Below are 27,509 nucleotides of genomic sequence, written 5' to 3' on the forward strand. Positions count from 1 at the left end.
GTCCTAACGGGCCACATAACATGGTCAAGGCGCTGGAGTCCGCAGTGATGAACGGCGATGTTTTGATCGCAGAGTGGCTGCTGACACACGGAGCCCGTTGGCCTAATGACCCTCGAGGGTACGTTTCAGGGTATCATTTGGCGAAGATTGGGCGGCTTGACGTGCTTAAATGGCTGGACGAGAAAGGATAGCTAGGAAGTGCGACGGGATATCTTGCCAATGCAGCGGGTGGTGGACAACTCGTTGTTGTTCGGTGGTTCATACAATGGCAGAAGCAGCGGGAAATGGATTCCTTGAGGTTGTTTAGTGGCTCATCGCGGAATATAGCGAAGACCCCGGGGCGATCTATTCAATTACGAGGATTCTCGCTCGGAGTATGAATTATCTCTCACTGTTGTGATGGATGTGGCTACCAAGAACAAGTGTCTCGAGATACTGAAGCACCTTCATGATCAGCAGAAATCAATGCAGGCAAGTGCGAAGAAGAGAAAGAGAACCGAGGCCAAAAAGAAAGCCATGCCGACTTGCACAACAAACGCGATGGACTTTGCCGCTGAAAACGGTCACATGGTTGTCGTGCAATGGCTGCACAGCAACCGTTCAGAGGGATGCACAACGGCAGCAATGGATGATGCTGCACGTGGTGGGCACCTTGCCGTGGTGAAGTGGTTTCATAGCAACACGAGCGCGGGTTGTACAAAATCAGCAATGGATGGTGCTGCAACATTCAACCATCTTGCTGTCGTGGAATGGCGGCATTTCAATCGTGCCGAGGGCTGTACGACCCATGCTTTCCCGAGAGCAGCCGGTTCTGGCGCGTTAGATGTCATAAAATGGCTACACAGGAATCGATCAGAAGCGTTTTCATACTGCAGCGGAGGGCGACAAGTTGCGAGTGCTGCAATGACATTACAGCCATAGCTCGAGTCATAACATCAGCTTTGGTATTGATACGGCCGCAAGATACAGCTACTTCGAGGTGGTTTTGTTTCTCTTCCATCAGCGCCAGGCGGAGTGCAGCGTAGAAGCTGTGGAGGAGACAATACTCGACAGTGACTCGGAGGACATTCACGCGTGGGCTGTCGAGCACTATCCAGAATGTCAGGTTGTAGCATAGGAAAGTGAATGTGTCAAGAGATAACAAAAAAGGTATAATAGTCCTCATGCTAAGTTAAATCGCGCCTATGACTACATTTTCCACGCCGTTGTGTTGATAGTTATGTCAATAATACAATTAGGACTGAGCTGGCAGGGGGTAATGGCCGTACACTAAATCACCTGTTACAGACTAGAACCACAGTTGCTACTGGTAGCATTAACGACAGTAGTTTACAATTATTCGTCGCGAAGTGGCGGTGCATGCTCGCGGTAATGATCTCTAAGCCAGTCGTTGGTATTTTCAGCTCCTTCGTCCTCGGTACCATGAAATGCTCGTTCGGTGCAGCCTTGATTACGCTGCGAATGCAGAAACAACACAAGATCCAAGTCCCAGCATGCCGCTGCTCCGTCCATAGCGATGGTAGAGCAACCCTCCGCCCGATTGGCGTGGAGCCATTGGACGACTTCTGAATGGCCTCCTTCAGCTGCCAGATCCATGGCGTCAGAGGTACAGCCCTCTGTACGATTTTCACTGAGCCATTTGACCATATCTAACTTGCCATAGCGTGCTGCGCCATCCATCGCTTCAGTGGTGCACCCAGCACCGATGCTGTGGAGCCACTTTACAACTTCAAGGTGGCCCTCACTAGCCGCCGCATCCATTACTTGCTTCGTGCATTCAATACCAGCTTGTGTACTCAACCATTTCACCACTCCCAAATGACCATTCTGCGCCGCATATTCAATCGCTTCACTCGAGCAGTTTTCTGGGTTTCGGGCATGCAGCCACTGCACCATTTGGAAATGCCCATTCGATGCTGCAAAATTTACTGCACGCGGAGTGAAACCCTCCGATCGATTGTTAAAAAGCCACTGGACTACGTCGAAGTAGTTTCCAGCTGCTGCCAGGCCCATCGCTGCAGCCGTGCAGGTGGGACCGGGGCCTTGTAACGTTCCTCCTCTCTTTCGCTTCTTCGCGCCACCTCTCAGCATCAAGAGCGAGACTTCGTGCAGGTATTTCACCATAGCCAGATGTCCTTTCCCTGCTGCTGCATCAATGACGTGAGAAGGAAATTCATCATCGAATAGATTTATATCGGGGTCATCCGCAAATGTCTCGAAAAGCCATCGCACAGCATCGAGGTGGCCGTTTCTAGCGGCAGACAGCATGGTATGACCACAAATCCAGAGCGACCTTTTTCTCAAAAAATGAGGAACTACAGGTTGCTCAAGTGGGTAATGCGGTTCTATGCGAATTCTGCTCCAATAGCGCTTGTAGAGAGTTTTTGCAAATTCCAAGTGGCCGCTTGTAGCCGCCACATCGATGGCTCGGGCAGCTTCCACCAGTTTGTGCTTGAGCAACCAATTGACAACATCCATGTGCCCGTTTTCAGCAGCTGTGTATGTCGCCATGTGCGCATCTTTCACGTAACCATTGCTGCGTAGCCACTCCATGACATCGATTCGACCCGCTGACCCGGCATCATACATCAATCCCGGCGCGTGCTCGGCCACGATCTCGAAATTCGCTTCCACCCACTCAAGTATCTCAATGTCGCCATTTGTCACTGCAGCCTGCATCAGCTGAAACACATCGCGTCGCACCTCGATGTGCTCATGAAGCCAGTAGAGAGTCTCACGATGTCCGTTCTTAGCAGCAAAGGCCATGTCCTGTCCGCTCCATCGAACAAAATGACGAGCTCTTGGCTCCAGTTGAGCATCTTGTCGAACACTTCGTCCATCTGCACAGCCCCAATGGATCATATGATGGTAGAAAAACTGGAGCAACTTGAGGTTTCCTTGCGCCGCGACGCATTCCACGACTTCGTTAGAAACAACGCAGCCGTAGAAATGGTCGTAAAGCCACTGAATCATTTCCATCCCAGGCTGTCGAACAGCTTCCAGCATTGAGAATCGAAATTGGTACCTGTTATAGTGTTCATCAGTTCGCAAATATTTGCGGCGGGACCATTTTCCGCCTTTGCCAGGACCAACATCGGCCGGAGAACACTCGAATTCCGGACTGCTCGAGCCCCAGATGCGGTCCAGGAGGCGAGTCGAGTTGAATCTGATAGCACGACGCAGCTCCAGCTCCACGGAAGAGTCCAGAAAGGCGGACGTGTCTTTGATCACGTGCGCGAGAGACGAGAAACTTGACTTGGAGCGGTATACGAGTGTGACAGCTAGCAATGGTGGCGTCATTTATTTTGGAAGCTGCAATCTGTAAATTTACCCAACGCATATAAATTACACCCACACATAAATTGCATATTTCATTTTACTATCGTTGCTGCAACCTAAGCTGCTCGCATCTTCTTTTTCTGGCTCAAAATGGCTCAAATCAAACTCCGCTGCTGCTGGTGACGCTGTTGCTCCGGTCCAAGCCGGAGTTGTCCCCTTTGACCCACGTGATCGAGGCCACTTCTGTCTATTTAGACTCGTCAGTGGAGCTGCCTCTGCACAAGGCCTGCACATTCGGGTCTCTTGCTCTGCTCGACCGCATCTGGACCAGCTCCGTGGACCTGGAGTCAAACCAAAACCCGACCTGGTCCGTGCGCAATCTGCTTCGGACTGAGAAACCTCATTACCATGAATATCAGTTCTCGAAGTGTCTGGTTGAGGCTGTAAAACTAAAAAATGTGGCGATAGTCAAGTGGCTATTTGAGCACTTCCCCAATATTCCAGTTCGCCATGAAGTCGTGGGGGAGGCGACAGCTGCGGGGGCGCAGGACATTCTACGGTACTTTCTCGCCAATGAGGAGGTCTTTGACACGGCTGAGTGGCCTCGAGAAGTTGCTTGGGGTGGAATCGATGCTGCGAGGGCAGCTGAAGCTGGACACAGGGAGGTCGTTCAGTGGTTGTACAGTGAAATTGATACGGAACGGGACGACGATGCGGTGACGTGCCAGGCAATTGCTAATGGGGATATGGAGTTGGTGGCGTGGATAGGAGAAGATATTCCTGATGGACGTTGCTTTGCGGCTGCTAACGGCCATTTTGAAATGGTGAAATCGTTCTTTGACAAACCTGCGAACGGAGAGGGGCTTCTTCTGAAGGCAACCGAGAATGGGCACTTGGAGATTGCTCGGTGGATTATTGAGCGAGATCTTGATGGTACTAGTTTGAGCTACGAAGAAGACTTCCGCCCCCCTCGCATTACTTCTCTCGGCGGTGAGGCTAGTCTTGCTGTCCATGTAGCTGCAGTTAATGGACACTTGGAGGTTGCACAGTATCTTCACGAGCATGTTGATACAGCTGTGCGTGACATTGGTGATAGAGAAGAAACTCGTCAAAGAAAACAGACACTAATGGCATTATCCATTCATTTTGGTGACAAGCATCAGGCCCATCAAGTCTCTAGCAAAACCATGCTGCACGCTGCCAAGAACGGTTTACTAGGAGTGGCAAAGTGGTTGTACTCGTCATTCGGCTCTGACCCCAGCGTGAATCTCTTCCAAGAGGTTAAGCGTCGCGAATAGGAAGCTTTTGCTATCAAATTTGCCATGGATGCTGCTGCTATGAATGGACATCTTGATGTTGTTAAATTTCTGCACGAGATGGCTCCTTCACACGAAGCAGACATATCCAGAACACACAAGCGAAGGAAGACGGGTCTCGAAAACAGGAACGTTTTCGTTGGTGGTAAAAGACTGCAACACGTCACGATTAAGTGCACAGCGGAAGCGATGGACAGTGCGACAGCAAACAATCACTTGGAAGTCGTCGAATTTCTCCACCAGAACCGAAGCGAGGGCTGCACGGCGCTTGCTATGGTCATGGCTGCTGCTGGAGGTCACCTTGGTGTTGTCAAGTTTTTGCATGAACATCGGACTGAGAGCTGCACAAGTGACGCGATGGATGGCGCAGCTCAGGCTGGTGCATTGGAAGTAGTGACATTTCTTCACGAAAACAGAGCTGAAGGTTGTACGAGCGATGCGATGGATAACGCAGCTTATAACGGCCATTTGAGTGTGCTGAAATGGCTGCACTGCAATCGAGCCGAAGGCTGCACTGCTCAATTTATGCTTAAAGCCGCGGCAAGTGGCCACTGGAAAACAATGAAATGGCTTCATGAGCGTCACCCGGAAGCTTGCACGTCTCCTGCCATAGATCAAGCTGCACTAGTGTGCGACTTTGAAGGCGTGCTGTTCCTACATCGTGCACGTAACGAGCAGGTGACTACGGACGTCGCAATACACGACCATGTGACCGAGTGCCCTGGGCTTGGCGACTGGGCTTGCGGTAAGCTGCGTGCAATAGATGTGATACGTGCCACTGAGCTCTTCCAGGAAGTCGACTCGGAATCAGAGGAAGATGAATGATGCGGTGTTGGTCTCGGTTCTCTGCAATTCTACAGGTACCAGAGATGAAGTAGATACGATGAAAAATACTGCTATGAAACTTGTGTATTTTTTTTATTGACCTTCACTATGTGTCTAGCTTTTTCTGTTGCCTTGATACACTGCACAAGCCTGTTCGATGCTCACCAAGCCATCGACTTCAAACAACCACTCCGGGCTGCTGGTCGCATATCTGCTGTTGTCCAACTTTCAAACGGGTATCAGTCCGCCCACATACGCTCGCAGCACCACCTTCCATCGCCGCATTTTGCCGACCGTTTTCGTGTACAATTTCGAGGTTTCCATCAACTAATCCTTCCACTGCTTCTGTGGTGCAACCTTGGCTTGTGTGGTCATGACCGTTGGTCGCGGTAGCGGCCGTTACCTCCAGGAATCCAAGCTGTTGTACGATCTACGATCTACGGTGATAGTTCAGCCATTGCACTTACTCATAGATGCTACAGTGTATTGGTCGGGCATCCTTCGATCCTGCTCTCATTATACAACCAAACAACGTTTTCAGTCCACTCGGCGAAGGCTCATTTGCGACCATACTCTGGATCATCGCCAACAATATGGAAATCGTCAACAATACGGACATCGTCTTTATTTCCAACCTTCTCCTATCACATGCTCACCGTGATCTCAACACTACCGAGGTCGCTTAAATTATTAACTTTCACTCTATCGGAGGATGAAAAACTGACCTCAGAAGGATAATTAGCATTGTCCTAGAAATGGGTCGTGCAGAAGTGATGGAACAGATGAGGCGCTCATATAGAATCATGCGCATTCATGAAAGCAGCTCACAGTCCAATTGGCACTCGGGCAAACACGAGTGGACCTCGAAGACTACAAGTGCATCAAGACAGCATGGACTACCTCTTGCTTCCGAATGGAGACCACGTTCCTGCTACACCAGGAAAATACAGACTCATCAGCTCGCCGGATTTGAACCAATTCGTTGAAAAAAACTGGTTGCTCGAGTACGAGTCCCCCTTGCTGACTGGTCTTTAACTGATCAGCCTCCGTCCAGTCAGGTCATGTGTCAAATTGGTTGCTAGAGGGCGAATATTCCAGGCGCTAAGAGTTTTTGGATGTTCGACCGCGCACGCTACGAGCTCACCAAACAGAATTCAGAGTGAGCGTGGCTCGCCGCAGACATATCCTACATCGATGCGCGCACGTACGCGGGATTGTCGCGTGAAGAGAGAAAGTAGGAGTACAAGCCCTGCGCGCCTGCGATAGCCATCCTGTTCGTGGCGACTTGCGATGCATTCGAAGACTTGCAGACCAAACTGTCATCCTTCATGGAAGCTGGTACACACGGGGGTGTCATCGTTGATACCCAAACGGATCGGGTGTGGGTTTACGAACAAGGTGAGACGACGCCACGTTGGCAGCCGCTGGCATCGATTGAATTCGACTCCTGTTCGACAATTAAATTGAACTGTCGAGCGATCCACGATGAAATGGTGCAGGCTGGTCTTCAGAAAGAATGCAATTGACCATACTCACTATTCTTTGCTGTCGTTTCTTTCCAAACAATACATTGAGGTCTTTTTAGATCTTCGCGTCAACAACGTGTACGGAGCTATTATCCCTGTCGTGGAGCATCTCTCGATTGTAAGGGGTGTCAGACTTATTTGACTTTTGGCACGCAAAGCAAGAGATGCAGGGTCCGTTGTTTTACTATTGCAACGGCAGCTCACGGTGGGCGTTTGAGTTTGGTTCGGTATTTGCATCAATTGTAGATCTCACTTGAGGCAAACTGTGGCAACGTAAGACCTAGCGACCGATCAAAATCAATTTCACGATGTACTAGAGTGGTGCGGCTGGAGAATAGAACCGAAGGCTGTACAGAGGATGGGGTGTATCAAGCAACTTGGGAAGGTCATCTTCGCGTCTTGAAATGGGTTCACAGCCATCGCGCGGAGTTTTGTTCAATCGATCATGTGGCCCATCGTCATTGTTCGGGATTCTATTATTTCTACATACTGAAATCGCCCATGTAGCGCTGAAGGTGCCATATTGGCCTTTCCCCCTCCTCCCCTTCCTCTCCAGTCTGTGACGCTAGTATCCCAATCCAAATCGATCAATGACTCCATCATATTCAACACGACCTCCGCCTTCCTGGACTCGACACTGGAGATACTGTTCTGGGAGGCCTGCATACGCCCGTCCATTGACCTGTTTGAGCGCATTTGGAACGCTTCCAGTCCATGTTGAGGATGTTCTCCTTCTGATTTGGGTCCTGCCAGTGGAGCCAAATGGCCCAGAAGAAGATACCCACCCACAGACCGCCACTACTACCGGTACCATTTCCGTCGTGCGATCCTAGAAGCTGTTAAGATCAAGGACGAAAAAGCCGCGGTGAAGATGGTCGAGTGGCTGTTTGGCCACTTTTACGGCTGCATTGCGTCCTTCCATTCCAGGCCGTGCAACAAGCGGCTGAAGATGGGGAATTGGACATTTTGAAGTTTTTCAAGAAAAATGAGATTTGGTCAAGGAAAATGGAGGAATGGCACTTCGAGACGAAATCGAAGCGGATGCTGGGAACGTTATTCGGTGGGGACACCACGACATGGCACGAGCTGCAGCAGCTTACCAGCATGAAACGATTTGGTGATTGTACAAGACCACGAAGGCGCCCCGCTGGGTCTAAAGTCCTCTGATGCACGCCATGCGTCACGGGGATATTGCGCTGCTGGCGTAGTTCAGAGACCGTTATCGGACTCAACGGTTCGATCCGATGGAAGAGGATGACGACAACGACAAGGAAATAGCAGAGGAAGAGCGAAAGAAAACACCGTAAAACCTCCTGTGGCTGTCTAGGAGATTTAGCGGGGGAGAATATAGGGGAGTTACTGCGAGGGGATCCCGAAGAATTCAAGCGGGGGGCAGCATACGCGGGTCGTCTGGGTGTCATTGAGTGGATGGTGGAGAATGGCTACGTGAGCAATACTTTCCTGGTGGCATATCCAGCGGTTGAGACTGGTCGTCTGGAGATGGTTGAGTTTCTAATCGAGCAAAAGCTGATGGAAACAGGTCAAGCATTGCTGATGGCGACTGAAGCTTTCGATCTCACGATGTCAAGGCACCTTTAGGATCACTACTGGCAAAATATCTGTTCTTCACGATATTATCCTCTTGGCAAGAGAGCTGTCCCGGATACGAGAAACTTGCTCCGCTATGGATATCTTCAAGGACGGTGACGTCGGCCATTCAACGGGGGAGTTTGGAGTTTGTCCAGTGGCTGTTTGAGACGTTCATATTTACCGTCGACCTCTTTGATACAACAGGGTTTTTAAGTCGGAGCGAGCAAAGTTCAATGTTGATGCGGCAGCAAAGCGACGAAACCTTGCGCTGGTGAAATATTTGCACCAAATATGGGGGGCTACAACATCAAACATGAACAACAGCGCGAAGCGGGCGAAAACGTTGGTGGTGACTCGTCTACCATGTTCAATAGGGGCCATGGAGGGAGCAGCCGCTGGGAAATATATTGGCGTGGTGAAGTGGCTCCATTGTGACAGAACGGAAGGATGTACGACAGATGCCATGGATTGCACTGCGAGTAGAGGCCACTTAACTGTCATCAAGTGGCTTTGCTCGAATCGTATCGAAGGGCGCATCGCAAGAGCTTTGGATGGTGCAGCAAAAATTAGATATTTGCCTTAAGCTCAAGTGACTTCATGGGTATACGTACTCGTTTTGGACTACAAAAGCTATGGACCTTGCAACCAGCAAAGACCACCTGGACATTGTCAACTGGTTACACGAAAACAGAAAGGAAGGCTGCACTGCTGCTGCGATGGATGAATCGGTTTGCAACGGTAAAATGAAGTTGTCAAGTGGGTTTATCGCTATCGATCCGAAGGTTGCACGACGCTCGCAAACTTAGTGGTGAACAACACCAAGCACTGTACGACTATCAATAGCGACACATGTTGTGTTTCTGTTATCGTGGAAAATACTCGGGGGGGTTGTTTGAGATTCAACGCGCTTGTGTCTTGTGCAATCACTCACTCAAATCAATTCATACAAGGACGATCAAAGCAGTAGCGGCAGCAGTCGAATTGATCAAGCTGTCAAGAATATCGTTGGGCATCTTCAAATTCACCAGCCTACAGCCAAGACTCCAAGAATTGCTGAGAAGCAAATACATTCGGAATACCAGTCCATCCTGGCCACCAGATAAAACCCCGATCAGGCAGTCTGCAAAAGCTACAGGACTCTATAGTTATAACAGAGATTCTCTTCCCCCCCTCTTGTGCAATCACTCTACCCCATCTTGATCTTAGTCCACATTCCGCTCCAACCCCCAAATAATAGCACCAGCGTCTCCATAAACTTGCTCCCAAACAGCGCTCTCTCTTCTGCGTCCAATCCAGATTGGGTAAAGTCGTACATATTCGATGCGTCGGTGGAAGCAGAGTCGTCGCCTACCTCGCGCAGACTGTCCGGGTCGATCGTGATCACCATTAGGCCAGTGACGTTGCCATACTTGAACGGAATCTTCTTCACGAAAAGCTCAGGGACTTCGTTTGTAGCTGCTGAAGACTTGGTCTTTGCAGCTACAGTAGCGTCACTGGCGATAGTGAGATCAGCACTGGCTGCGAAGAGACTGAGAGTGGCTGCTAGCAGCACTTGAGAGACACGCGTCGTTCTTGCTGGCGAGGATGTCAGTTAATCTCACGTGGTGAATCGGATCGTGGGTGAATATGTGAATTCCAAAGTCAGTACGACGTTTGCGCGCTTGGTTACAGATTGCGAAGTGAGTTCAATTAGAGTAGAAACGTATCAGTCGTATTCTACTTGTACTTGCCTCCTAGGAGAGGGCGTGCCCTGCGACAGTTCCGCAGCACCAACGGTTGTATTTCAAATCATGCATTTATGAAAGATTATGGTGACTATGACACCCCACAATCAACGTGATCAACTCGTCTCGTGAACGAGTTTCAACTGAAACTGTTTTTTTCTCCTTCTAGTCTGCAAGCCTTCACCTACGCCAGATCTGGTTTTCCCTCCGTCTCTTCAAAGATTGGTGTTGCGATGTCCGTGCTCCTATCATAAGCTCTCCTACTGTGGTGACGACATGTTCGAGGGGGTCGAGTCCTTGGAGCCACAACCTGTACCATATTCTTTACTGCAAGTTGCGAGTGCTACTCGAGCACCTACATTCAGTTGTCAATCGTTCCGTGTGTTAGTATTCACTGTAGCTGAGAAATATCTGCAGTAGCCACCACGGACTCCACGAGCTCCTTCGTATCACGTAACCATGTAGTTTGGGGATTCTAAAGTCAGCCACTGTTGTATCTCCTCGTCGAGCAGCCACAACAATCGATTATGTTTCCAAGCAAATTTCGCAGCGGCCATGAGGCATCATCTTCACCACAAGTGTTACTTGTGTCTGTAAACACTTCACTGTTGACCTGAGCCAAATGTGATTTAGTAGCGCTACAGGTCTAACCACGCAGGCTTCGTTGAGGGGTAACTTTACCGGTACCAAGTCGAAGTGAGAATGCACAAAAGTATAAATCGTCGACGAGATATTGTATCAAAAATGAGTAAATCGAATATAAGTTTGCGATTCGACTTTGAAGTTATCCATCGGTTGAGACCCTGAATAATGCTCGCAGACCCAAGCCTGAATTTTGGGAGTTTGATTGTCGAAGTTTTCTTCTAAATCTTCCTCTGTGAACTTTGCGTGAAGCTCGTGGTGCAAAAACAGCAATACTTCGAACTGGTTTGACGTTGCGGCAGCACCAAGGAACAACGTTCTCGTCGCTGCAAAACCAATTAGCGAACGCCATCAACATACCCATCTCTAGCAGCATTCATCATTGCTCGCTGCGTGCACCCCTCGACCCGATTCTGGTGCACCCATTCTCCAATCCCCAAAATGCCGTTCTCAGCAGCCCGTCCATTATATCTGTTGTACACCGCTCCGATCTGTTCAAATGCAACCACTACATGACGTCAAGATGCGCACACGTGGGATGTTTTGGTCGTACAACGGGCGCTGGTGTTTTCATGGCAATTTTACCATTTTTCAAAGAGCCACACTTGTGCCGTTTTCCAATTTCGGGGATCGAGTTGACGTGGAAGTAGCTGTAACAGCAGAAACATTTTAGCGCAATCGTTTCTTTTGACGACTCTTTAATACGCTAATCGAGCAGAGTATTTTGGAGCTTTTTTCGCATCGATTCCACTGTCCTTGCGAATCGTAGGTCATGCCCTTTAGTTACTATAGTTTGTGCAGAGTGGAGCAGGTTTTGTTCTCGGGCTGCGGGCTTGTTGATGGAGTGGCAATGTTTACGAAAGAAGTAACATATTAAAACTGGACCCCCCCTCTCCTTTGCAAACACTATGACGTGCGGTAAAATACGAAGCTAGCGGAAATTCCATCCACCATTCCGATAGAACGCTAGCTCTTGTCTACTGCAGAGAGTTCGTGATAGAATCCTACGCATGTGCATAGCCCGATGCCTTCCGTATGATCAACATGCGGACGGATATCACACCGATCTCCACAATCAAATTGATTATGGAGGCGTTGGACACGCCGTCAGTGCACATTGCAAGCAATGTATTGAAAAACGAGTGGCGCTGCAAACACATTGCAAATGCTATAATATAGAATCCATGTCCAAGATGATTTTTACGGCGGTGATGTCTTTTACCGTGGATGCCTAGAGGAAGCAAACGTGTGTTAGGCAAGCACTTTGCATTTTGCATCAACCCCCTCAAGTCTTCAAGTTAAAACCACCATCATGGTCGTCGGAAAGAGCATCGCCGCGCTTGGTGTGATGGCGCTCGCTGGCTCAGCCACCGCGCAGAACATGTCGTTCGGAGCCGACAACTTCTACCTCAGCAACGACGTGGCCGTCCAGCCTATCACTTTCACGACTCAGTACGAAATGACCATCGCTGCCAGCCTCTTCACCCCTAAAAACCTCACTGGCAACGCTGCAGCCATCATTGTTGGTCACCCCATGGGTGCTGTGAAGGAGCAGAGCGCGAACCTTTACGCCACGAAGATGGCTGAGGAGGGCTTTGTGGCTGTCTCGGTTGACCTCCAGTTCTGGGGAGGCAGCGCTGGTGAACCGCGCAACGCGGTGTCTCCCGACATGTACGCGGAGACTTTCAGTGCTGCGGTTGATTACCTTGCCCAGCAGGAATTCGTTGACAGCGAACGTATCGGCGGCCTCGGCATCTGTGGCAGTGGCTCCTTCATGATCAGCGCTGCCAAGATTGACTCTCGCATCAAGGCTGTGGCGACGTCGAGTATGTACGACATGGGCGCGGTCAACCGCGATGGTCTCAGAAATGCTCAAACTGTTAACCAACGCAAGGAGCTGATCGCCTGTACTTCACAACAACGAACTGCTGAGGCTGTCGGTGCTGAGCGTCAATACACTGGCGGCACCACTCACGAGCTTACGGCGGATACACCTGACGTCCAGCGTGAGTTCTACGACTACTACCGCACCTCGCGTGGCGAGTACACTTCTCCAGGCTCCAGTCGTAACCTGACGACCCACCCGACGTTGACGAGCAACATCAAGTTCATGAACTTCTACCCGTTTAACGACATCGACACGATTTCGCCGCGTCCGATGCTCTTTGTCGCTGGTAATCAAGCCCACTCCCGTGAGTTCAGCGAGGACGCGTACGCTGGGGCGGCTGAGCCGAAGGAGCTGTATTGGGTGCCTGGCGCTGGCCACGTCGACCTCTATGATCGCGTGGAGCTCATTCCTTTCGCCAAGTTCACCGACTTTTTCAAGAGTGGACTGAATGGCACGTCATTCGGCTAAGACATCCCATTCGCGATCTACTCCATCCTCACCAAGTTTGCTACGATAGGCTACTAGCTGATAAAATTGCGGGTGTTTGATCAACTTCACAGTTACCCGTCAGGCTCTCTGAAATTTATTTTTTAGTGTTCTGTGAATTTTATTATGTTTGAGATGTTTTTGAAATTAATTTGCGAGTCTATCAGAGATCCACACGCCTCAGTTGCCTCCTCAGGCGTAAATAGTGTTGGAGCATCATCAGTGATGCTACTGCTTACGGCGCAAGCTATGCCAAGATTCACAAATATGACGCGAGTTCAAGGTAGCGAGCTGGATAAGGGATGGGCGACTTCTGGGCAAGCGGCGGGAGAGCTGACACGCCCTGAAGGACGATACAAGGACACATCTCGGCTGGGCGACAAAGAAGGCTAACAAGGAGCACCATACGGACTAGTCTTTATCAATCAATCACTTTTCATTTCTCCACTTCAAGCCCAAGTTCCAACAAATAGTAGGTTGTATCATACCAGGCACGACAAATGCGATGGACAACACCAACACCCTTGAAATCGTGCAGTGGCTGCAGGCTAATCAGACGGAGGGCAAGCAAGTCTGACCTCCAACATATGCATCATTAAAACGCCAGTACGCAGTATTAGATGGAAACTAGACTTGTTCTTGTCGCGTAAAGAGGCAAAGAAAAAATCACCTCGGGACTTCGACGGATTCAGGGAGCACTGTCATGCGCTGCGCGCGCAGGTCACCTCAAAGAGAAGTAGAGGATTATCAATAGTCCTTAAAAGGCTCCATACCAGGATAGTGCTCGAGGAACCCATCGTTCATGTTGTCGGTGAAAGCATCGAAGGCGGGTTCGCGTGTATTCGAGAAAAGGCCAAATTTGCGGGTTTCGTCAAATGCCAACTCTGTGCAATCTTCAGGACGTTGATAGTGCTGGTAAAGTAGACGATCGACATTCAGTTTTAAAGCTGCATTGCCCGAGATCACACCGCTGCCCTTGCCTTGCGAGCCTCAGACTTTTTGAATACGAGAGATCACACCGCGCCCTTGCACTGCAAGCCTCAGGCATTTTGAATACCAGCACATCAAAGCTTGATGCGCGAAAGCTTTTGTCGTGCACCAGAGTTGGCGGTCAGGGATTGGTAGCAAAATCGAGATTAGTACTATACCCTAGTAACGTTTCTAATAGTATTTAGTGCAAAATATAGGTGTAGTCCTTAGTATTAGCGAAACATTAATATTTCAAAATATAGTAATATAATAACTACTATTTTACAGGATCAAATTCAAGCCCATTATCTTTGGTAGGCGTGTTTATCATACCTACAGTAACGAGCTCTGGGGCGATACGGATATCTAAACAAGCAGCATCTGCGCTGAGCGTTTGTCTGTTTCTAATTCACTCGTTTGTATGCGTAGTTTTTTGCCATCCATCGCACATTTAAGAGAACCAAACTTCCAGGAGTAGAAACATTCGTATCGATTCAGGGGTGATGCAGCCGTCCTCATAGCCTCTGAAAGCCCTAATGAAGCGACACTGAGTCGCAAAACTGATGTTGATTCTTCTGAAGAGATCGACCATCGAAAACGAAGTTTAATTGATAATATTATATTTTCAAATATCTCAATTAGTAACTTTAGTATATAGTTATTAACTGTAAGTAAAAAATGATATCCCATATTAGTAATATGACTTATGAGAAGAAATCAATTTTACTACCAATCCCTCTTGGCGGGCACATGGGCGTATAAATGCTGTTCATGCGCGTTTTTAAGTAGCAGCAAGCGCTTACCGCGGAACTGTTGATGACTGTGCTGCATCTGCCACACCATAGATGCTGCTACTCGTAGGAGTTGTTTTGTACTCCTACCATTGATTGATAAATCGCCGACAGCCAAGCACTTTCGTGCCGTATCTAAGTCGAGGCTGGTTCTGGGCATTCTCCAGCTGTAGAGAGTAAATAGTTTTGCGTTAGCAAGTTACCATGTGCCCCGAGATCGTGCTCTCTCGAAATCTATGGGCTTGATCTGCACATCTTGCATTTTCAGGATCCATATGACGCCGATGAAGAGCCATGTGCATAAGGTAGATCGCACGCGTGCACTGATGCTTCTGGTAAACACTGATGTACAGTCGGTTGATACGCAGTTCATATCTGGTTGCTATTAAAGGCCGCAAGACGATACCTAAGACGTCATTGGCGCATTTCTAATTCGCCAAGAGAAGCCTGTGAGCCCGTACCTTACGAACCACCGGTCGCTGTTGGGAGAAGCACCATGCTCGCACAAGCGCTACTTGTGCATTTACAGGTGTCCCTTGATATAGACAATCGAAAGAAGACGTTTTACGTCGCCTGCAAGATTGTGAAGATAAGATCTATTAGTCCCGCAAACCACAAATCGGAAACAGGCACATTTGCTCTGCTGTAGCGAGGCATCTGTTGCCCGTAGTCCTACCTTTTGCCTGGATGTATAATGCAACATCAACATTTTGAAACACTAGCACTCCGCAATACTCACTTGTCGATTTCCTCTATTTAGCAGCATCCTGCTGACATGAAGAAAGACCGATTCACCGCCAATCCATTCCCAGAGGTGCGAGTATCGGAGAGAGAGCAGAAAGAGCTCATCAGCCTCGTCGACATCTACGTGGACGATTATCTGAAGAAATACGAGCACTTCGCAGTCGTTGACAAGCACCAGGTTAACATGCGACGCTGGGAGCACGTCAAGTCCAAGGACAATCTGCACGTTTACACAGAGCGCAGTCGAAAGGAGCTTCAACGGAACGGTATGTCGCCGGAGAACTCTCTTAGCGCGACCCAGAGGCTACAGGCCGATTCGGTCAAGCCGGACCTACCCGTGATGTTGAGCGTGGGTTCGTTCGTCGGTGAGATGGACGACCTCATGTTTGGAGTCGTGAACCCAACGCTGGACACGATGCGCATCAAGGCCTCATACGTTCACGATCTCGACAGCGCCGCCGTGCTGCACTCGGTGCTCAAACCCAGTAAAGCAGACCCATTCCAATCACTTGTCATCAAATGGATGGCGATCGACGTGCCGCTGCAGTCCACGAGTCTAGTCAAGAGCCGCGATTTCGTGTATATCGAGGCGACCGGCGTCACCTACCTCGCTAATGGCGACCGCGTCGGCTACCACCTGCTCCATTCCATCGATTTCCAGCAGACTAAGCCGTTGCCAAACAAGATTCGCGGGAACCTGTCGGTTTTCAGCTGCTTCAAGCAGATCGACCACAACATCGTCGACAACTACGCTTGCGGCATTATTGACCCTGGAAACGAGATCATCCGGTCTTTCTTGACGTCGATTGCCGCAAAGGTCATGCTCTCCGCGACAAACTACGTGTACTGCGGACAAATGAAGAAGCTGTCGTGGTTGTTACAGCACCACCACTCAGCTTTCGCTCGCGAAGATCGAAAAGCGCGAAGGAAGCAATGCGTAGTCTGCGGCAAGAACACGACCCATGCCATGGGAAGCATTGGCAGAAGCACTTGCAAAATCTGCTACGGCAGTGTTTGCTACTCATGCAAGATCCGCCAGCGTATCAGCTTTATCGCAGTTGGCGGACAGCTAATTCAGCGGAGAATTGTCATTTGCGCTAGATGTATGAGCGAGTCAACCCACTGGAACGCACAGGAGGTTGCAAGGGACCAAGTTTCGATCTACGAGACTTGTGCGAGCTTCGAGTCTCGCACGGTCTACTCGGCATTGTCGCTGTTGGAAACGTCCATGTCGTCGTTCGATGAGGAGAACTGGCGAGACGTGTAAGTTGTTAGTCAGCTAGCTGCGAATAGTTGGATCGTTGTTACTGTTGAGTGCCGTAGTGTTCGTGGCATAAGTTTGAATCTATTCTCTTGTTGTCATATTCGCTGTTTACATCAACAGATATCCTTGTCGCCATTAAATCGAACGCGTCAATACTTCTGGTGGGCAGACTGAGCTTTTGTGTTTGCAGCTGTATTGGAAGCACAAGTGAAAGGCGAAAACAATGATCTTCATGTGGCTACTCTCTGAAAACACCAACAACAGTGCTACTGCCATCACGGTACATGTAGTAAGTCCCACTCCGCCGAGCTTCTGATGACATCATTACTTGTGAGGCAGGCAGGCAACTTGTTCTTGACTCCTTGGTTTCACTCGCAGTCAACCTTTCCGGCCAGAGCAATTTGTCGATACAGTAATGTAGCGCGCTCAACCCCAAGACTTCACGTTGCTGCCTTTATTGTAAAAGTCCGTTTAGTTTTTGTATCCTGACAGGACCAAATACTTTGGTCGTCATAATTCGGTTGTAATTAGGCAAAATTTGATGGTCGTAATGCTGCCGAAGGAGCAGATTCAGCGACTGCTGTGAATAGGAAACCCCACCGGCGACCTACATGTTTGTGTGATATAGAAGCGATACCTCCACGGCCCTGCTGCGGACACGACGATGGCCTTCCTGCGGTGGTGCCTTGTGCTGGTCGTCGCGCAGTCTAACACGATTGACAACTCTTGCGCCTTCAGAGTTGTCGAGTTGAGGCACTCGTAGGACAAGGCCGCAATTCGGTAGAAGCCGATAAGCTTCCCGTGGTAATACAAGGTTTTGTCCGTGCGTGGTCTGCCAGACCGTTACGGGGGTCGTCAATACAATGTTTGCGGCCAACCTTCGAACAGCTGCCGGTACCTGAGTTGAGGAGTGTGGAAGTTGAAGGGGCTTGCTAACACCATTTGCCTCATCGAAACTATGGTTTCCCGCTTACTCAGCGCCATGTGCAACGTCGCATCTGTTCATCCGGAGCCATTCCGTCCTTAGGCATCTCAGTGTCGTGCAAGTTGGCTCCACAACGTGAGACTTTGGCCATGTCCCTTCCGTTGAGCCTCAGTTGTTGATTGCCCACCATGGCAAAGGACCGCTTCACCGTGAACCCGTTCCCGGACGTGCGAGTATCCGATCTCGACCGGCAAGAGCTGATCAATCTTGTCGACATTTACGTGGGCGACTACGTCAAGAAATACGAAGACTTCGTCGTCGTCGAGAAGCGCCAAGTGGACAAGCGACGCTGGGAACACGTCAAGTCCAAAGCCAAGATGAACGTGTATGCGGAGCGCACGCGCAAAGAGCTCGGACGCCGGGGCATTGAGCCGGGGAACTCTCTGAGCGCAACGCAACGTGTGCAAGCCACCTCAACCTCGAAAGACCTCCCTGTCGTGATGAGTCTCGGAACTTTTGTTGGTGAACTGGATGACCTCATGCTCGGCGTCGTGAGCCCAACGCTGGACGACATGCGCGTCAAGGACACCTATCTGCATGACGTAGATGATGCCGCGGTGTTGTGCCAGGTGGTCGTACCCAGTAGAGAAGACCCGTTCCGCTCGGTCGTTGTCAAGTGGATGACAATCAACATGCCTCTACAGTCCACAAACCTGGTCAAGAGCCGCGATTTCGTCTTCATCGAGGCGACCGGCATCACGTACCTCGCAAACGGCGACCGGGTCGGCTACCAGTTACTTCACTCCATCGAGTTCCCGCAGACTAAGCCGCTTTTGAACAAAACCCGCGGGAATTTGTCGATCTTCAGCTGCTTCAGAAGGAAGCGCCTGGATGTGATCGAAAGCTTCGCGTGGGGAATCGTCGACCCGGGAGGTGAAATCATACGCCCGCTAGTGGTCCCTGTGGCTGCCAATTTGCTGCTCTCGGGGCCAAGCTACGTGTACTGCGGTCAGATGAAAAAACTGTCTTGGATGCTACAGCGCCACCGCTCCTCCTTCGATCATCCAGAAGCCGAGACCAAACAAAAGAAACCGTGCGTCGTCTGCGGTAAGAAAACGAATTACGCCATGAGGAGCATCGGCAAGAGCTCGTGCAAAATCTGCTATGGCAGTGTTTGCTCTTCGTGTAAGATCCGCCAGCGCATCAGCTACATCCCGCTCGACGGTCTGCTACTTCGCCGGAAGATCGTCATCTGTGCTCGGTGCATGCTGAAGGCCACCCGCTGGAACGCGCAGGAGGCCGCGAGAGACCAAGTGTCGAGCTACAAGGTCTACACAAGCTACGAGTCCCGTACCGCGTACTCAGCAATAGAATCGTCCATGTCATCGCACGACAAGTGAAGTCAACTAGAACTCGTCTAATTTTTTTTTTTACAGGAGCGAACTAACAATGCATGGAGACTACGAATGCATCGTTGATTTTTGGTCCGCCCACACCAATAAGATCAAATCCTGCACCCCCCCCCCCCCCCCCCCCCCCCGCGTATGGAACGGGTCCCGCCCGCCCCACACTACAGCCGGCTGCGTTATATTAGAAGGGAACCCAGCATGCTACTTCAAAATCCAGCTCACGCGAATAGGTTGTCGTAGATTGTCGTAGATAAAGCTCCGTAGTGCTCAATAAGCCACTCACAAATGTGTTCCGTAGTCTCTTCGTCGTATCATTAACCGCTCGGATGGTAGACCCTTCACGACGCTGGGACTACAGCATCAAAACAACGTCAAACTTTGACCACGCGGCAGCATTATCCATCGCTGCCGTCGTGCAGCCCTCGGACCGATTCTTCTGTAACCAGAAAATTACATTAGTCGCAACCTCCGGGTCGTCGGCAGCCAAGCACATCGCATCGGTGGTGCATCCCTCCGTCCCATTGCGATGCAGCCACTTGACAACGTCCAATTTACCGCAACGCGCAGCTCCATCCATCGCTTTGGTTGTACAACCAGCGCTTGAGTTGTCATGCAACCATTTCACCACTTCCAGGTGACCATTCTTCGCCGCACCGTCCATAGCTGCAGAGGTGAAGCCTTCGCTCCGAATCGCATGCATTCACTGCGCCATCTTATAGATGTCCATTCGACGCTGCTTCATCCATCGCATCAGTGGTACAGCCCTCACTTCTGTGCTGGTGAAGCCACTGCACGACTTCAAGATGGTTGTTGGCGGCAGCTTGATCCATCGCTGCTGTCGTGCATATGCGACCAGCCCCAAACAATGCACCGCGTCTTTTTCGTTTGCTTCCAATGCTTCCAGTGAAGAGGCCAACCGCGCTGTGCAGATAGTTTACCACGGCCAGATGACCATTTCTTGCTGCCGCATCAATGGCATTGGCGTCGCGCGTCTGCCCAGGATCCCGTGGACTTCTCCGTGGTTCTTCAAGCTCAAATAGGCCCATGCGTGGATCATCCTCGAATATGTCAAAGAGCCACTGGACAACGTCCATATAACCTTTCGTAGCAGCATCTACCGTCGTTGCTGCCGACAACAAGGACAGATCATACTGTGGAAGCCTTGGGACGATAGGTCGTGTCAGAGGAAAATAGCGGCTAGTCTGAATTCCACCCCAATAGCGCCCATAGAGGTACTTCACCATGCTGAGCTGGCCACACCTCGCAGCGTAGTCCAAAGCTCGAACTGCTTCTACCAACCTGTTCGGTATCATCCAGTGTTACGACGTCAAGCCGGTCCTTCTCCACCGCAGCAAATATGGCCATATTGGGGTGTTTCACGTAGCGGTGGGAAAGCAACCACTCCATGGCATCGATACGGCCCATTTCTGATGCTTTCCAAAATCTGGAAGCGTACCATATGCGCTCCAGCAGGGCGATGGAGTTGAATATCACAGCGTCTCGGAGCTCCAACTCCACTGCAGAGTCCAGGAAGGCGGAAGTGGCTTCGATCACGTGCTGTAAGGAGGAGAAACTGGGTTTGGACTCGTATGACAGCGTCGGGATGAGCAAAGGGGAGGAAGGGGAGGGGGGGGCAACGCCTTCACGGTTTACCTGCAGTTGGGTGGCATATCGTACCTGCTAGATATGTTATGGGTACAGTTGGGTTATTTCGAAGGGGCTTGTGTTGTGTACGTAATGATAGGCGTAGAATCTGTGACTTGTGCGGCAGAGAAGGAAAACAAGAGGCCCATCGCTCCAAATTGGAGCAGCCACACGTGCGCAACCATTGTAGACCATCACGTAGGACAGTCTTCTCGTTGATGTGGCCATTCCACTGTACCATCGAGCGCGCCTGTATGGGAAGTTCTAGCTGAACACGTAGCGCTGTCTTCGTCAGCGTGCCTGTAGGCGTTTTGATAATCCACCCGGTGTTGTAATTGCAAGTCCTAGCTGTGGTAATGGTTGACGTGTACTTGAGGAACTCACTACGACGAAGTCTGTGGCACGGAATGACTGAAAGTACTTGCCACAGTGCCCGATGGTCTTCGCTATTCTGTAGGCAGAAGCGAGTGTCTGAATGATATCTCTCCAGACTGAAAACCGCTGAACAAGGTGGTCGAAATTCGCGTCCTCATTCAGCACAGACATGGTCGCTGCCAATACAGTAACACGGTGTTAAACGTTAAACGCAAAAGCGCGAAGCCTTTCGCCGGGACAGCGCAGACGAGATCAAGCGTGAATATGGATTCGTCCGAACACAATACCCATTGAGGGATGCAGTGAGCAGATGCACCGCATGCGGCAGCTGAACAGTATATTGTTCTACATGATGTCCTTAGGCGTGGAGACGCCATACAAATTCGCATCGCTTGTGTTAAGACTCACCGATGCCGCAGCCTCATTTGACGATTTACTTCTGCAAGAACACCCGAAGCAGATCAACCGAACCTGCCGGCATGACGAAAGACCGCTTCGCCAGTAGTCCTTTCGCCGACGTGCGTGTTTCCGACCTGGAACGGCACGAGTTAATCAACCTTGCCGATATCTACGTGGAAGACTACATCGAAAAGTACGAGGAGTTCGTCGTTACTGGCAAGCGTCGTGTGGACAAGCATCGCTGGCAACATGTCAAGTCCAAGGACAACCTTCACGTGTACACAGAGCGCAATCGGAAGGTCCTCAGTCGGGCGGGTGTGACATTGAAAGACTCGTTGAGCGCAACGCAACAGCTACGACCCAGCTCCACTATACGGGATCCGCCGGTGGTGCTGAGCGTAGGTACCTTTTCCGGTGAGTTGGACGATCTCATGTACGGAGTCGTGAATCCAACGCTGGACGACATGCGCATCAAGGCTTCGTACGTTCACGGCTTCGGCAGTGCCGCCGTCCTGTGCTCTGTGCTTGAGCCTACCAAAAAATACCCATTTCGATCGATCGTCATCAAGTGGATAGCAGTCGATATGCCTCTGCAGTCCACGAACCTAGTCAAGAGTCGCGATTTCGTGTTCATCGAGGCGACTGGCACTACGTATCTCTCGAACGGGGATCGCGTCGGCTACCACTTGTTGCACTCCATCGAGTTCCCGCAGACCAAGCCACTACCGAACAAGATCCGTGGGAATTTATCCATGTTTGGCTGCTTCAAGAGGAAACACCGCCAAGTCATCGAGAACTTCGCTTGGGGAATCGTAGATGCCGGCGGTGAGATAATGCGTTCACTCGTGATCGCAGTCACCGCGGATGCCCTCCTCTCTGCAACGAACTACGTTTATTGCGGCCAGATGAAAAAGCTGGCTTGGGTTCTCCAGCACCCACACTCAGTGTATGGTTTTGACGACCAGACCCGATCGAAGACGCGGTGTGTGGTCTGCAGCAAGAACACGACGTACACAATTGGAAGTATTGGCAAAAGCAAATGTGGAATCTGCCATGGCAGTGTGTGCTACTCATGCAAGATCCGGCAGCGCATCAGCTTCATTTCGTGGGATGGCAAGTTGGTTCAGCGCAAGATCGTCTTCTGTGGTCGGTGTGTAGGCAAATCAAATAAAATGAGCGCGCAAGACCCTGCAAGAGCCGAAGTGACAGGCTTCGAGGTGTGTACAACCAGTAATTCCCTGTCTTGGGTGGACACGTCTGGGTCCTCGCTCGATCAGATAAGCTGATAACAAAGTTGCCAGGTAGTTGGTAAAGTGTAGGGGTGCACGTGTTGCATAGGAATACAAGACACTCGCGTTCCGTTCAGAATGATCAAGTACATCGTGAGATTATCCCATTTATTTCAAGTCAACTGCTGTACGATACGGTGATCGTAGTTCTTTACTTCACGGCTTGGGTAACATGTAGCATTATTTCTTATTATGGCTTGATGATCAATATCCGGGCTTGACCACCAATTAAGCGTCGATTTCGCGAAAGTGACCACTTTTTTGCACCTAACAATGTAGCTTCCGCTTGTTTTATTCGTAGCTCAACGCCATATTGACGTATGCGCTTTCAATCATGCTTAGCGAGCCCCATGGCATACCCTTCTACTTCGAAGTACTTCGTACGAATCAAACGGTACGTATAACCTACGATCCAGCTCAGCACAAACAGCCGAACTAACTTTGTTCGCTGTCTTGGGCTCTGATTGTAGCCCATGTTGTCGACAATTCATGTTTTAGTCTCAATGATTTCCGACGTTGGGGAACCTTAAAGAGAAAGTTAGGTTCACAAACACAAGAACTCATTTCTCCATCGGAAAATTCCTAGCAAAAAGTGTAAGCAGCAAGCTTCTAGTAGTCTATCTTTCTTCGAAATACAGAATCGTTTTCGTCACGGTCGCTCTTTTCAAACAGTTTGAATGAGTCGTATCTAGCTGCAGAACAATTAATTGTCTAGCTCGTATTGTCCTGGGAACGGGTCACCATGTTGGGTGCTACTCAGTCATCGAGGTGACCTTGTGGTTAAATAGCATTTGGGGATAATCACGGTCGAAGTGCGTAATTCCACAATACAAATACCACCTATATTTTCTGTTTCGCCGTCAGGGCACTAATAAACCTAGTCAACAACTGATGATTCCATCGTGTTCGATTGAGAAGACGAAGAGATGGCCTTGTAAGCTTCGTAGCCCACCGCTTGGTCCCTCGCCGCCTCCTGCGCCTCGCACTTGGTTGCCATGCCCACGCACTTCGCGCAGAATGTAATTTTGCTTTGAAATAGCTGGTCGTCCCGACCAATGAAGCTGATCTGTTTGCGAATTTTGCACCGGTAACACACACAACCATAGCACAGCTTGCATGTGCTCCTGCCAATACCGCGTATTTTTCCACGTTGAGTCTTCTTGGTGCAGCTTACACACTCTTCCTTGTTTCTCGCCAGTTCTTGAGTTTCAAAGGCCGAGTGGCGTCGCTGCAGCATCCATGATAATTTCTTCATCTGTCCGCAGTAAACGTAATTGGTCGCCGAGAGCAAAGCTTCTGCCGCAGCTGGAATTAACAGAAACCGCATAATGTCGCCTCCAGGATCAATGATCCCCCTTGCGAAGTTGTCGATTACGTTGTGGTCGATCTGCCGAAAGAAGCCAAACACCGACAGGTTCCCGCGGATGCTGTTCGCCAGTGGCTTCGTCTGAGGGAAATCGATGGAGTGGAGCAAGTGATACCCCACGCGGTCGCCGTTAGCGAAGTGCAGGATCCCAGTTGCTTCAATATACACGAAGTCCCGACACTTGACCAAGTTCGTTGACTGGAGCGGCACGTCGATCGTCATCCACTTCACCACCAGTGATCGGAACGGTTCCTCTTCGCTCGGCTGCACTACTGGACACAGCACTGCAGCACTGTCGAGGTCGTGCACGTATGAGGCCTTAATGCGCATAACGTCCAGTGTCGGGTTCACAACACCAAACATGAGGTCGTCCATCTCGCCAACAAAGGTACCAGTACTCAGCATCACAGGCAGTTCCTTGTCTGGGGCAGTATTGTCATCTGAGAGTTCTGTGTTCGATACGTTCTTCGCCACGAGTCCCTTCCGTGCGAGCTCCTTGACACTGCGTTCAGTATAGATGTGCAAATTGTCTTTAGACTTGACGTGCGCCCAGCGTCGCTCGTCCACCGTGTGCTTGTCGACGACGACGAAGTCCTGATACTTCTGGAAATAGTCCTGCACGAATCCATCGACGAGTTCAATTAGCTGCTGTCGCTCTTCCTCGGATACGTGGACATTCGGGTAGGGGTTCGCAGAGATGAATCTGTCCTTGGGCATTGCGCTATCGGCGAGGAAGATTGGCAACTGAGCCCAGCTCACTTATTATCTTCAGGTGAGCGCGCGTGTGTTGATGACAGCGGATAGGGTAGCCGTAAACCACCAGCATATATTGCTCAGGGAGTGCCAGTGCGATTGGGAGGATTGTGCTCTCTTCAACTTGACAGGCGTCAGCAGCGAAGATTCACCTACCAGAAGGCGCAAAATAATCTGCTCCCATAACGCCACCTTTGAACACAAGCTCCCGCAATGCACAACCTAAAAAGCCGCGCCTCCTGGAGTTGCCAAGAAATCCTGACAACTTGGCAAGAATTCTCATGTGTCAAACATAAAGTGATGTACAAAACACAGTCCAATTAAAGTTGTCACAACGTATCTAGCAGATTCCAAGATTTGCTTTTCAGGTAAACCGTGAAGGTGTTGCCTCCCCCTCCTCCCCTTTGCTCATCCCGACGCTGTCATACGAGTCCAAACCCAGTTTCTCCTCCTTACAGCACGTGATCGAAACTACCCCCACCTTCCTGGACTCTGCAGTGGAGTTGGAGCTCCGAGACGCTGTGAAATTCAACTCCATCGCCCTGCTGGAGCGCATATGGTACGCTTCCAGATTTTGGAAAGCATCAGAAATGGGCCGTATCGATGCCATGGAGTGGTTGCTTTCCCACCGCTACGTGAAACACCCCAATATGGCCATATTTGCTGCGGTGGAGAAGGACCGGCTTGACGTCGTGACACTGGATGATACCGAACAGGTTGGTAGAAGCAGTTCGAGCTTTGGACTACGCTGCGAGGTGTGGCCAGCTCAGCATGGTGAAGTACCTCTATGGGCGCTATTGGGGTGGAATTCAGACTAGCCGCTATTTTCCTCTGACACGACCTATCGTCCCAAGGCTTCCACAGTATGATCTGTCCTTGTTGTCGGCAGCAACGATGGTAGATGCTGCTACGAAAGGTTATATGAACGTTGTCCAGTGGCTCTTTGACATATTCGAGGATGATCCACGCATGGGCCTATTTGAGCTTGAAGAACCACGGAGAAGTCCACGGGATCCTGGGCAGACGCGTGACGCCAATGCCATTGATGCGGCAGCAAGAAATGGTCATCTGGCCGTGGTAAACTATCTGCACAGCGCGGTTGGCCTCTTCACTGGAAGCATTGGAAGCAAACGAAAAAGACGCGGTGCGTTGTTTGGGGCTGGTCCCACATGAACGACAGCAGCGATGGATCAAGCTGCCGCCAACAACCATCTTGAAGTCGTGCAGTGGCTTCACCAGCACAGAAGTGAGGGCTGTACCACTGATGCGATGGATGAAGCAGCGTCGAATGGACATCTATAAGATGGCGCAGTGAGTGCATGCGATTCGGAGCGAAGGCTTCACCTCTGCAGCTATGGACGGTGCGGCGAAGAATGGTCAACTTGAAGTGGTGAAATGGTTGCATGACAACTCAAGCGCTGGTTGTACAACCAAAGCGATGGATGGAGCTGCGCGTTGCGGTAAATTGGACGTTGTCAAGTGGCTGCATCGCAATGGGACGGAGAGATGCACCACCGATGCGATGGACTTGGCTGCCGACGACCCGGAGGTTGCGACTGATGTAATTTTCTGGTTACAGAAGAATCGGTCCGAGGGCTGCACGACGGCAGCGATGGATAATGCTGCCGCGTGGTCAAAGTTTGACGTTGTTTTGATGCTGCAGTCCCAGCGCCGTGAAGGGTTTACCATCCGAGCGGTTAATGATACGACGAAGAGACTACGGAACACATTTGTGAGTGGCTTATTGAGCACTACGGAGCTTTATCTACGACAATCTACGACAACCTATTCGTGTACGCTGGAGTTTAATGCGCTACGTCGTACTTTGGATTTCTTCTCGAATGCATCTGAAACCAAAATGGACCACTATTTTGAACGCCCTCCATTGTTTCATCCACATGAAGGTACCGATCGTGCTCTGTCAATAGTGATGGCCAAACCAAATGGAAGTCAACTCTGCCCGTCATGTAACTGCTGTTATAGCCAGGTGAGTTCATCGGGCTGTCTGACATTGCTGCTGTTGTCTCTCTATGCGGACTCCTCAGTGGATCTGAGTGCGTGCAAGAACTCGGTCAAGTTGTGCAAAGCGGTCAACATACTGAATCGTATCTGGAAGAAAACGTCGGGAACATCGACCAGGAACCTCGCAATGCTCTATCTTCGATCCACAGGTTCACTTGGACGGACAGTCCCAATTGACACTGGCCCTAAAAGGAGCGGTTCGTCATGGACATCACGAAGTGATCCAGCTGCTTTTTGCCGAATTTCCGGGATTCCTCTTTGGATTGGATGTCGTGACTCTAGC

General features: G+C 50.3%; 3 protein-coding genes across 3 annotated transcripts; 2 read left to right on the forward strand and 1 right to left on the reverse strand.

Moving 5' to 3' along the window:
- Positions 1 to 3,136: 3,136 nt before the first annotated feature.
- Positions 3,137 to 4,577, forward strand: KRP23_343 (putative ankyrin repeat protein R848; the record flags this gene model as incomplete). The annotated part of the gene is made up of 2 exons (XM_067888057.1): positions 3,137 to 3,264; positions 3,401 to 4,577. The coding sequence occupies 2 exons, from the start codon at positions 3,137 to 3,139 to the stop codon at positions 4,575 to 4,577; spliced, it is 1,305 nt and encodes a 434-aa protein (XP_067750900.1).
- A 7,637-nt stretch (positions 4,578 to 12,214) lies between these two features.
- Positions 12,215 to 13,258, forward strand: KRP23_344 (uncharacterized protein; the record flags this gene model as incomplete). The annotated part of the gene is made up of 1 exon (XM_067888068.1): positions 12,215 to 13,258. The coding sequence occupies one exon, from the start codon at positions 12,215 to 12,217 to the stop codon at positions 13,256 to 13,258; it is 1,044 nt and encodes a 347-aa protein (XP_067750901.1).
- A 10,538-nt stretch (positions 13,259 to 23,796) lies between these two features.
- Positions 23,797 to 25,168, reverse strand: KRP23_345 (uncharacterized protein; the record flags this gene model as incomplete). Its single annotated transcript, XM_067888079.1, has 2 exons — positions 23,797 to 23,837; positions 24,844 to 25,168. The coding sequence occupies 2 exons, from the start codon at positions 25,166 to 25,168 to the stop codon at positions 23,797 to 23,799; spliced, it is 366 nt and encodes a 121-aa protein (XP_067750902.1).
- Positions 25,169 to 27,509: the final 2,341 nt, after the last annotated feature.

Source organism: Phytophthora ramorum (genome assembly GCF_020800215.1).
Source record: "Phytophthora ramorum isolate Pr-102 chromosome Unknown Phyram_PR-102_s0001, whole genome shotgun sequence".
Lineage (NCBI taxonomy): Eukaryota > Oomycota > Peronosporomycetes > Peronosporales > Peronosporaceae > Phytophthora > Phytophthora ramorum.